General features: G+C 47.1%; 1 protein-coding gene across 1 annotated transcript in view; it reads right to left on the bottom strand.

Annotated features, from left to right (window-relative positions):
* The window catches only part of LOC110572733 (zinc finger protein 660-like), a 33,856-nt gene extending 33,262 nt beyond the window's left edge, over positions 1-594 (bottom strand). Inside the window, exon 1 of the mRNA XM_044911350.1 lies at positions 547-594. Within this exon, the coding sequence (XP_044767285.1) occupies positions 547-594 (48 nt within the window). The remainder of the gene's footprint in view (positions 1-546) is intronic.
* Between the last annotated feature and the right edge of the window lie 11,790 nt (positions 595-12,384).

Raw genomic sequence — 12,384 nt, 5'->3', positions numbered from 1 at the left:
GAAACACACTATGACAAGCAGAAGCACGTGGTTTGTGCGGAAGAAACCCCTAAGGCGGTGAGTCCAAGTAGGCAAGGAGGGCCGGCTCCGGAGGTCGCGTAGGTGGAGGGGGCGTCAGGAGAGGGTCGGTGCCTGCAGAGCCCCAAGGCCACGGAGATGTGGCGTCGGGGTCTGCACGAGCGCCTCCGCCCTGGGGGCCACCGAGGGAAGACTTCACACAGCGTGGCTGAGAGGGGGAAAGGGCCGGAGCGTGGCGGGAGTCCTGGAAGGGTTTTCAGAGGAAAAAGACCGCAATCGCTGTCTACCTGGACGGAAGGCGGTTACCCGCCTCAGCAACTTTAACTCGAAAAAGACGTGGACCCCCGGACCCGCAGCGGAGCTCCCAGGCCTGCAATATCTGACGGTGCTGCCGGGAATCATTGGGCGCGGGAAGCGGTTTTATCTATGAGGCAACCCCAAACTCCGGGTGTTGCGGATCGGAGCCCTGGGGCGAGGGTAGGGTCCCACAAAGGCCAGTGTTGAACCAAAAATCTGACACCGACTCACCTGACTGTGCCCTTCACTCAGCTTCCGGGTCTGCAGGGTACTGCGCATGCGCGGCGTGCTGCGGGGGGGGACGGGGGAACGGGCCGTGGACGGTGGCCTGGACTGGACAGAAGGGGCGTGGCCGACGTAGGAGCGGGGTCTGGACCTCGGTCCCGCCTCTGAACATTTCCTGCCTTTTCAGCCCAAAGGTACCTTACTCTCAGCTTTTCCGTTTGTTTGAATCTCTTTGGGGTCTCGTGGACCGAACAGTCTCCTGGCTATTTTTTTTTATTTTTTATTTTATTTATTTACTCGACAGAGAGAGACACAGCGAGAGAGGGAACACAAGCAGGGGGAGTGGGAGAGGGAGAAGCAGGCTCCCCGCTGAGCAGGGAGCCCGATGCGGGGCTCGATCCCAGGACCCCGGGATCATGACCTGAGCCGAAGGCAGACGCTTAACGACTGAGCCGCCCAGGCGCCTCTCTCCTGGCTATTTTAAGTTAATGTTTCAAACAACTTAGTTGTGAGTGCCGCTTATATTAGAAGCTGAGATGTTTTCCTGTTAAACTGAAAGCTCAGCGGGCGGTGTTGGGGAATATAATTATTCCCCAAACTGGCATGGCGCCCCATGCCAGTTTGATTCTTAAGCCCGGCCAGAGACTCAAGAGGGAAGGAGAGAATTTCCCCCTCCTACAGAACAATGCTTGTTAGAATGACTTGACTTTACTTAAGTTTCTCTCCTTCCCAAAATCGTCCCCCAACCCAGCAATCCTCTCCACAAAGGTAGTAGAGGAAAAAAACAGTTTCATAAATGAATAAGCATTAAACCAGAATGTGATGTGCATCACAGGCAATCTTGAGAGATCGCAGAAATGAATTTCACCCTGTCATAAAAGACAAGGGGATACGAAGAATCGATTACATACGTGTTCTCAAGATAGATCATAACTCGTTCTCAAAAAGACATGACAGCACCATTTGTCACACATAGCTCATCCTAACATCACCAGGTAATCTGGGTGGCCATTTGTGTTAGCTAATTGGCTTTAACCAGAGGGAAAACAAACTTCTCCTATCTCTATGACAGGAGGGAGTTTTGTCACTCAGAGCAAGGCACCTGCTGAGTTAGGCACCGATCCTCCCACAGGAATTGCAAGATAAATATACTATTTCCTTTGATGTTTACATTTCAAAGAGATGGCTCCCAGATCTTGAGCAAACATTCCTGAGTTACAGTGTTGGTGAGAGCCTTATTTAGCTCTTCAAAGACGTAGATATATTTCAAACAGGAAGACAAAGAACTTAAAAGTTTTCTAAGGGAAATGCTCTAGGAAAAGGGAGGAAGAAAAGTCTCTTTGCTTTTTTTTTTTCCAAGAGAGAGACCTCTTTTCTTTCTCTCATTTTTAGTTTATATTTTTCCTTACAGAAACAATATGCATTCACTAAAGCAATATTGTTTTTTAACATCTGCGATGTGCTCACAAGAATGGTAGTGTGCACTACATCTCAGGAACTGTGCTGGGAATGTCACATAAATTATGTGAGTTAATTCTTGTAATACCGTGGGAGTTGGGTTTTATATATCCATTTTCCTCAGGAGGATTTAGGTGCTGGGCTTTTCCCTATCTGGGGGTGGAGATTCTCTGTGTCTCTTTTGTTTCCCTATGACTGATCATTAAAATGGTCTTCATGTGACGGTAGCGCAATATACACGGAAGAAAAGGAAACAAAAGAGTGGTGGGATTAGTGGTTCTGAGGGATTTTCTGATGGTTCGTTCATTTGTGCTCATGTATTTTGTTTTTAACATGTGGAGTGACCAGCGGGGCCCCCAGGAGTTGGAGACATCATGCTTTGAGGAATTCCCTATACATAGGTTATAACCAAAAGAACAAATTTTCATTTACCAAATTTTAAGGACTTTTGCTCTCCTTTATGTGCATCTGTGTATCCAGAAAATGAGTGCCAGTCCAGTCCTGGATGGGCAGCCAGAGGACCTGCCCTGAACTAAGTTCTCTAAGCAGTTCTCAGGAGGTAGGACCTCAGGGTGGTTGTGGACGGGAGGAGTGCAAGAGGAAAATTCTGTATCTAAGAGGTTATTTGAGAGAGTGCCTGGTCTCACCGTTCTGTTAAACCCTGGGGACCCCAGCTAGGCAGAAGAGATTGCCTTCCAGGGTGCAGATTCTGGAGGCATCTGAGCTCTGTGTGCATACTTGTGTAAGGGCAAAAAATATGACATAGAATTCTAAGAAATTTTGAGAGGAGCAGCTTTAGCGAGGACCTGGGAGGGCTTCATACGTTTATATAGCATGGGGTAGTTGTGGGCAGCTAGGGCCAGCCTCTGTGCGGTCCTAGAGACACATGGATTGTGGGAGGTGCTGCATTCAGGCCCTGAGAGGCCGCTGGCTTCTCTGTGTGCATGCTCAAGGGTTTGGATAGGAAGGAAGAGGCAGAATGGGGGAGAGTAGGGGAGATCAAGTACCCCCAGGGACAGCGCAGGATGGTGGTAGGACTGGTTTGTGCTACATACTCATGTCCAGGCAGGGTTCTGCCACTTCTTTGGGTCTTCATTCTCTTGTGCAGGCTCCCTTATACATGTAAAAAAAATCAATAAAATGTGTCTGCTTTTCTCCTGTGAATCTTAGGTCAGTTTAATGCTTTTTTTATGATTTTATTTATTTATTTGACAGAGACAACATGAGAGAGGGAACACAAGCAGGGGGTGTGGGAGAGGGAGAAGCAGGCGCCCCGCGGAGCAGGGATGCAGGGCTCCATCCCAGGACCCTGGGATCATGACCTGAGCTGAAGGCAGACGCTTAATGACTGAGCCACCCAAGCGCCCCATGCCAGTTTGATTCTTAAGCCCGGCCAGAGACTCAAGAGGGAAGGAGAGAATTTCCCCCTCCTACAGAACAATGCTTGTTAGAATGACTTAACTTTACTTAAGTTTCTCTCCTTCCCAAAAGCTCAGAATTTATAGACCTCTTGAGCACTGTAATTAAGAACAACCCCACCATTATAACAGCCCCTCCCAAGAATAGGCAACTTCAAGGTAAAACATTCTCTGATCAGTTACAGGTCTTGCCACAGGCTCATCCATTCTCCTCTGTTTTTTTCTAGACCTGTTTACCCCTGAAACAAAGGAAGATCACTTCTCTGTCTGGCTTTGGAGACATTTGTAGATGTGGTTGGAATGTTTTCCCTAATACAATATCCTCTCAAATAAAACCTCTCCTTACCTAAGTTTGAATTTTTTTTTAATTCACGAGTGGTAAATATTTTAGTTGATTTATCTGGGTTAGAAAGTGTTATTCTCTGTATTTGTGTCAGAGGGTTTAATATATATTCATTAGGTCAAACTAGTTCCTGTGTTTTTCATATTCTTGAATCTTTAATAAGTGGCACCTGTTTTTAACTGATATTACAGGGAGACATATCAAAATATTCCTGTAAATGAGGATATATCCGTTTTTAATTTCTTGTGAATATATTTATTTTGCTCTCGACAATTTTACAAGCAACAAAATTCATAAACAAAATAGATTCACGACTCTCACAATTAACTGCTCTACTGTTCTGGGTTTAATTTAAAGTTCCACCATCAGCTTATTTCTTTGCTTGGGATTATGGAAGTCCTTGGGGAAACTTCTTTCTCGCCAACACGCATGGTATAGGGAAGAAAAAATAATTTTCCATCTACTCTTCTGAGTTCTTGGCTGAGACCCCTGTAATAAAAGATAGATTAACAGGAGAAAAACAAACAGATGTTTATGAACACGTATATCTCATATATACACGGGAGAGACCCAGAGAAAACCTAAGTAACTCCCCAGGTGGCCTAAAGCCACCTACTGAAATACCACCTTCCACTAAAGACAAAAGAAAGATGGGGCAAAGCCAACTATGAAGACTTGACCAAAGAAAGCTGCGTAAACAAAAGTAAAACTTGTTAGGCTTTTGATAAAATTTTTGCGTAGAGTCATCCTTCTCTTCCCCTATAGAGAGGGAGACACCTGTAAAAATAGAGCTTTCTGTTAAATGTAATTCTCCTTACAAAAGGGTAACTTCTCTATGGTTAAGTGAATAATTTATATCTCCATATTATTATTTATCTACATACATATTCTTTATCTCATGATTTTTTAAAAGATTTTATTTATTTGACAGAGTGAGCACAAGCAGGGGGGAGTGGCAGACGGAGAAGCAGGCTCCCCGCTGAGTAAGGAGCCTGATGCGGAACTCAGGACTCAATCCCAGGACCCCTGGATCATGATCTGAGCTGAAAGCAGATGCTTAACCAACGGAGCCATTCAGGTGTCCATATATATATATATATATATATATATATATATCGATATAGATAGATATTCTAAAGCTTTATTTTTTAAAAAACCTAAATAAATACCCTAGATATATTGCAAGATTATTTTTAGGTGAAAATAAACTGAAATGTCTTTTAAGGACTATATATTTTACGGGCTTTGTTATCCACATCTGCCAGAAGATTCAGAAATAGAAAACAAAGAAAACCACTAAAATATACTACATTTACAAAAAAGTAATCTCTACACCCAATATGGCGCTCGAACTCAGGCTGGCAAAATCAAGAGTTGATTGCTCTACCGACTGAGCCAGCCGGGCTCCCCGCTAAAATTTTTAAATAAAAAACATGCTTTCTAATTATCTTCAGAGTGATTGTAAAGTAAATTTGAAATTGTTATATTTAGAAATTACGACTTAACCATATTGTGATGCCAACAGTGTTTATCTCAAATGCATTTGAGTATAATTCATCTCAAGTGTGAAACAATATAATAAGTATAAAAACAGCCATGCAATTTAATCTTTTTTTGAAGTTACTGATTTTTTAAAAAAGATTTTATTTATTTATTTGACAGAGAGAGACAGCGCGAGAGAGGGGACAGAAGCAGGGGGAGTGGGAGAGGGAGAAGCAGGCTTCCCGCGGAGCAGGGAGCCCCATGTGGGGCAGAGATCATAGGACCCTGGGATCATGACCTGAGCCACCCAGGTGCCCCTAAAGTTACTGATTTTTTAAAAGTAATATATTATTACACGCCTTAGCCCTCCTAGTCCCACACCTCAGGTCTTGTCCCTGGGAAAATCTCTGGAACACCACAGGGTTGAGTCTCCGACTCTCAGGTGAATGGAAAGTAGAAACGGAAATGATGCTCTGGGCGCACTGAGACTGCACATTCCGCCCAGGCAGGATTTGCATTTCACATTCTAGTATGCATCGCCTACACATATTCCAGTTTTTGTTTCGTTACGTTGCAACGGTGTTCCAGGATCCAGCCACCGCCCACAGCCACCTCGCACCGAGGTCCCAGCTCCCAGATGGCGGAGCTGCTCCAACTTCTCTGGCGGGACTTGAACCGTTTTCAACTGTGAAGAGGGTAACATCTAACTCTCCAACGTAAGTGGCGCCCACAAAACTCTCAGTTTTTACCTTAAAATCGAAACATTAAGTTGAAAAAGAAAGCAATGCTGCTGCCCAGGAGAAGAAACAGGACTCAAGCACGCCTAAACCCTGAAAGCCCGGGAGCGAATCCCAGGTCCCGCCCCCGCACCGTCCCAGCCCAAGCCTGACCTCACCCCGCCAACCCCTCGTCTCTATGGTTACCGCCAGCCCCCGAGGCCTCGCCTCCCCCTCCCGCCGTCCGTTCGCAGGCTTGCTTTTGCTCCGCGCCCCGCCCAGGCCCCGCCTCTTCCCTCTGCGCGCGCGCAGTCGTCTGCAGACCCGGAAGCGGGTTTCGTGGAGCCGAGGCCAGTCTGTGGAGTGTGAGTTTCGTCTTTCTTGTTTAAACCTGCGCCTCGCAGTCCCTCCCCGACAGCACCCCAAAATTCAGACGCTTCCGTGGGAGGCCGGGGGCTTCCCTTTCGGTTTGAAATCCGCGAGGTGGGTCCGCGCCTTTCTCAGCCCCTAGAGGGCAGCGCCGGCCGCCCCTCAGGAGAGGCTGGTCCTCACCTGGGCCGAGAGAGAGTGGCGAGCTCAGCCCTCCGCGGAGACGCACGCACTTCCCCTCACCTCGCGTCCCCCTCGGCCGGCTCCTCTGCTCCGCAGGCCAACGCCCGTCAGCCCTCGCCTCTCCTTACCCTGTGTTGGGGAGGTGACTAAAAAGGGCCTGTCTTGAGACAGCCAGTGCACCCCGCACTGGGTAATGTGCTCTTGTGGGAGGCGGCGGGCATCTTACTACATCCCCCTTCTGGGTGAGAGGAACCCGGAGAAGAAGAGGGGCTGTCCACCTTAAAAACACAAGTCAGTCATTTTACTAGCAAAATGAGTTTATTCTGGAAGAAATAGAGGAATTGCAGTTTGGGACATGCATGGCGTGCATAAGCAAGTCGGGAGAGAAAAGGAAGGTCAGCTTTTATTTTTAGGAGGAAATTGGGGACGGGTTGCTTTAAACAAAAGTTCATTGGAGAACAAGCGTGGGGGTGGTGGCTGCAAGTGGTGGTTAGTGCGTTTGTTGCTGGGGCAGGAAGGGATCTTCCTTTTTTTCTTAAAAGCAGGAGATGAAATTCTCGTGTAAAAAATTCCCTCCCTTTTTAAAAATAATTCTTATCTTCTCTTTTCTTGCTGGTAAAGCAGGGTGCAGGGAGTGGTACTTGCCTGAGAGCTCCCACTTCGGGGTTTCCCACTCCTTTTTAAATGAGGTTTCCTTATTTATTTTCACAAGACCCACTGAGAGAATTATAGAAAAATGAACAAAGAAGAATGAGGGAGAACCACAAACAGATGGAAAAGTAGCAGCAGTGGGAGAAAAGAAGATTGAGAAATTTAGAGTAAGAAGGAGATCTACAGGGAGATAGATAATGGGAAACAAAATGTGGAGAGGAGCCACCCCTTTTTTTGAAGATGGGCAATGGGAGCATAGGTAACAAAGGGGGAGGCACTTGCCAGGCAGTGAGGGGAGAGTTTAAAAGAACTGGAGTCGTGGCAGGGGCTACTGGGTGCCCAGTCGGTTAAGCATCAAACTCTCTTGCTATCTCAGGTCATGATCTCAGGGTCATGGGATGGAGCCCCAAGTCAGGCTCCGGGCTCAGTGGGGAGTCTGCCCAGTATTCTCTCTCTCTCCCTCTGTACCCCCCACCCTACGATCTCTCTCTCTCTCTCTCTCAAATAAATAAATAAATCTTTAAAAAAAAGAGTTGAAGTCACGGCAGACAGAGCAATGTGGTGCTGGAGGAAAGGAGGGGGCAATGGGAGACAGTAACAGAAGGAGAAACAGCAGGTAGGAAGCTGAGCAAGCTGGGGGTGCCAGAGAGTGGGGACATAGGGGGAGCAGCAGAGAAAGAGCAAACTTAACTGGGAGAGTAGATGGGAAGTAGAGATGGGGGAGGAAAGGGGCAGAAATGTGTGGAGACGGATAATCAGAAAGGTTGGAGAGAAAGAGCCAACAAGATGGGAAACAAGTTGCAGAATGGGGCAGAGAAGGGGAGAAGTTGCAGAAGGAATCCAGAGAAGGGGAGAAACAGCAAGACAGGAGAGGGGAACAGAGTGAGCAGAAACCCAAGGGGAAAACAGAAAAGCAAGAAGAAAAAAAAAAAAGATGAATATCGAGAGAGAGAGCAAGACAATAGTGAAGAAAGGGACCCAGAGGAGTGGTGAATTGATTGGATATGGATGAGTAAGTATGTTACATTGATGCGTAGCTTTATAATACACTTAAAATTAGATTAAATTATGCAGATCAGGATGAGCATTGCAAAACTTCTGTCTAAAAGGCTTGTGCATTTTATAATTATATCAGAAGATAACTTCTATTTGTAATCGTTGTTCAGTCAAGAGGGCAGAGACTTGGGTCACCTTCATCCCTTTGCCTGGGCTCAGAGGAAGGTGGGGCAAGAAATGACTGTCACTACACTGTGCCTTTTTTTTTTTTTAATATTTTATTTATTTGACAGAGAGAGACACAGCGAGAGAGGGAACACAAGCAGGGGGAGTGGGGGAGGGAGAAGCAGGCTTCCCGCGGAGCAGGGAGCCCGACGAGGGGCTCGATCCCAGGACCCTGGGATCATGACCTGAGCCGAAGGCAGATGCTTAATGACTGAGCCACCCAGGCGCCCCTACATGGTGCCTTTTTAAGGAACATTAAAAGTGTTGCTTTTTTGTAATAGATTTACTTTATTCTTCTTCGTTTATATTTGTACTATTTTTCTTTTTGAAGCTTAAAATAATCTTGGTTATTTAAGTTTTATTTTTCTATGAATAATTATTAACTTCTGAAGTAAGCTTTGGAGCTATCCTATAAACAGTTTATGGCATTCTTTTCTAACTATGACCTTCCCATTTTTAGGGCCGCCTGGGTGGCTCAGTTGGTTAAGTGCTTTCCGCTTAGTCGTGATCCTGGGGTCCTGGGATTGAGCCTGCTTCTCCCTCTCCTTGTGCGCACGCGCTCGCTCTCTATCAAATAAATAAATTTAATAAATAAATAAATATGACCTTGCCACTTTTAAAAATTTTGATCTCATACTTCACTCAACTTAAAAGTTTTTTTAACTTTTTCATTTTTAAGTTAATTGTGTCCAGTTCACACTGAGGTCTGCAGGCTCTCTTCTCTTTGTCATGTATATTGAGAACATTCTTTGGTATCTAGTAAGTAATTTTAGATTGTTCCATGTGTACTTGGTAAATATGTCAATAATCTTTTATCTAAGTTGGAACCTGATTTAATCTGTTACTGTGATACTCAGTTTTCTTATCTTTTATGTGATCTATTGAAACCGTGGGCTACGAGTGACCAAATAGATATTCCCCTCAAGTTCCTCTTGTCCATTCTTTGCAAATGTTGACGAATGGGCTGATTTACATGGAAATGTCACCTAACAGAGCCCATCTGTTCCTGATGAGGAAATTTGTGACTATCTTGTTTCTATAGGTGACCTTCTTGCAGTGTTTACAGCAGCAATTCTTATGTGTTCAAAATTCTGTATTTTTAAAATCTTTTACTGTGATGTTCTGGAAAAGAGGAACTTACTATTTTTTTTAAAGATTTTATTTATTTATTTGAGACAGAATGAGAGAGAGAGAGAGAGCACATGAGAGGGGGGAGGGTGAGAGGGAGAAGCAGGCTCCCTGCAGAGCAGGGAGCCCGATGTGGGACTCGATCCAGGGACTCCAGGATCATGACCTGAGCCGAAGGCAGTCGCTTAACCAACTGAGCCACCCAGGCGCCCTGGAAAAGAGGAATTTAGTACCTGAGATCATTGTGATCATATCTTGAAAAAAAAGTTTCCTAGGGATGCCTGGCTCGCTCAGTCAGTGGAGCATGTGACTCTTGATCTCAGGGTCATGAGTTTGAGCCCCATGTTGGGCTTAAAGATTACTGAAAAGAAAAGAAATAGAAGTTTCCTTTGCTCAGACATGTGAAAGATGGTCCTGGAATTTTTATTTTTTTATTTATTTTATTTATTTTATTTTATTTTATTTTTTTAAAGATTTTATTTATTTATTCATGAGAGACAGAGAGAGAGAGAGAAGCAGAGGGAGAAGCAGGCTCCCAAGGAGCAGGGAGCCCGATGCGGGACTCGATCCCAGGACCCTGGGATCATGACCTGAGCCGAAGGCAGACGCTTAACCATCTGAGCCACCCAGGCGCCCCGATCCTGGAATTTTTAAGCCTGAAGAGTGATGTGGGCAAGTTCTGCCCACTGGCCCCTTCAGGCCACCATATGAGAATTCAATTACACCAAGTTCTGCTTACCCAGCGCAGACCTTCTCAGGATAACTTGGTGAAATGACTCCCTTGTAGGCCTCAGTGAGCCCACCCCAACATGGAGATGATGGACTAGACAGAAACTGATTTTGAGCAACACTGAACCCTGAATTGATTGGCAAAATTCAATTCAATCCCTACAGTGGAGGGCGCCCAGACTGGCTGCCGCACCTTCCTCTGGGGCCGTGTTTAGATGCTACGGCTGTGGGTTGCACTGAGTAGTCCTCAGGGAGACCAAGGAGCTAGGACAGGTGATTAGGATGGTGCCCATTATTCTGGAAATTTCAGCACCAATTGATCTAACCCTCGCATGGCTGCTTATTTTACGGGATGTACTGACGCCCAGAAAGCTCTGCAGACCAGGGTCCCCACATGTGTCACCCGCGGCGTCACTGCCCTCTGCCGGCCCCCCACGTCATCTGCACTGCACGTCACCAGGGAGCCGCTGCATCTCAGGCAGGGGCTTTGCCTTCCAGCACTGATCTGCTCAGGGTCAAGGATCCTAATTTCCCTTCAGGAAGGCTGGGGACAAGGTCAGGAGCCTAAGGGGGCATAAAATAGACACGCTGAAGAACTAGAGGCTCTTGTAATCGGCTGTGAGCGGGGCGAGGAGGAGAGATCTGGGGGCTGCTCTGTCTCTGACGTCCTCACTGAACTGCATCCAGCCAATCTTCGACTGTTTTTAAACTGGACTCCGTGTTGTCCCCGGTTGCTCACAAGTGTTCCCAGCAGGGCCAACTTCTTGGTGTCCGTACTGAAGGCCCGGCGCCCTTGAGTTTGCCCTTGTGTCCATTACTGCTGTGGTCCCTGCGCCTTAGCCCAGTTTGCTCGTGTGTGCCTGCAGGAGAGGTGGGAACATGGGGGGAAATGGAAGTGAGCCTGGAGGGGTCTGCAGGAGCGACGTGGAAGCAAGTGTGGCCTCTAGATGGCCCGGTGAACGGCATGGGCACGTGTCCCAAGCACGGTTGTGGGGTTGAGGGATGGGTGCAGCTGTGGGAAAGGGGCGTCTTGGTTCTAGCAGGAGCACCTGGAAGTGGGTTTATGGGTAGCTGTGGGGCTGCACGGGTCCGTGTGGGGTGCCATTGTCATAGCGCGGGTTCCCAGGGACACAGACGCTGAGACTGAGATTTGCCCGCTGGGGTTTATTGGGAGACTCGGGATGACAGCCGAGGAGGCACGAAGGGACTGGGCTTTGGCAGAGACACGTTACCCGGTGCTGTTGGTAGAACCGAGGCCTGAGCTGCGGCCCCAGGGAGAGCTGTCTGCAGCAGGATGGTGCCTTGGTCCTGAGGGGGTGGATCGGGAGCTGCCCCCCAGTGTCCGCTCCACACGGGGACCTCTGTGGGGTCTGTGCAAGAGTCACTCATTGAGTTCTGTGTAGGAATGCAAGACTCATCGTCCAATACAGAGGATTTGGAGGAACGGTCTCAGAGAACCTTCTGGGGGATGACTTGCTATTTTGGATTATTCTGGGTTGCAAGTCAAGAACGATTCAGATGCATTTTGGAGGATCTAAATGAGAGCTTGCAGTGTTTTTAGAAGATGTCGGGGTCTCACTGGGGCATGTGCACCCTTGTAGACATCTGTTGAGAGGGAGGAGGGTCTGAGTGAAGGACTCTTGGCTTTCTTTTTTTTTTTTCTTTAAGTAAGCTCTATGCCCAGTGTGGGGCTCGACTTAACCCTGAGATCAAGAGTCATATGTTCTACTGACTGAGCCAGGTGCCCTGGACTCTTGGCTTCCCGCTCCTGGTCAGCTCCCCCATCCCTCATGATGAAGACTGTTCCAAGGACACACAGGACTCCTGCACATTTCAGTCCCCCCAAATGAAGGCCATGCCGGAGAATGTACCAGTATGACTTCGTGTGCCTGAGATTGTTCCCTGGTCACCAGTCCCACTCACTGTCTCAGGACTGTATGGCATCCTTCCCCCACTGCGTCTTCAGTTTGTGTGTGTCAGGACTTAATTCAGTCAGCATACACAGATGGTGGTTTTGCCCATCTTTCACACACACACACCCCCCAAAGCTTTGTACTCACTGTCTTCTTGCCTCTTTAAAACAAAACATTCTCTGTCAACTAATTGCCCCTCTAGTAAGCCCTCCTCTTCCTCGCTCCCTTTCAGA

Source organism: Neomonachus schauinslandi, chromosome 16 (genome assembly GCF_002201575.2).
Source record: "Neomonachus schauinslandi chromosome 16, ASM220157v2, whole genome shotgun sequence".
Lineage (NCBI taxonomy): Eukaryota > Metazoa > Chordata > Mammalia > Carnivora > Phocidae > Neomonachus > Neomonachus schauinslandi.
This window is presented reverse-complemented; position numbering and strand designations above follow the sequence as displayed.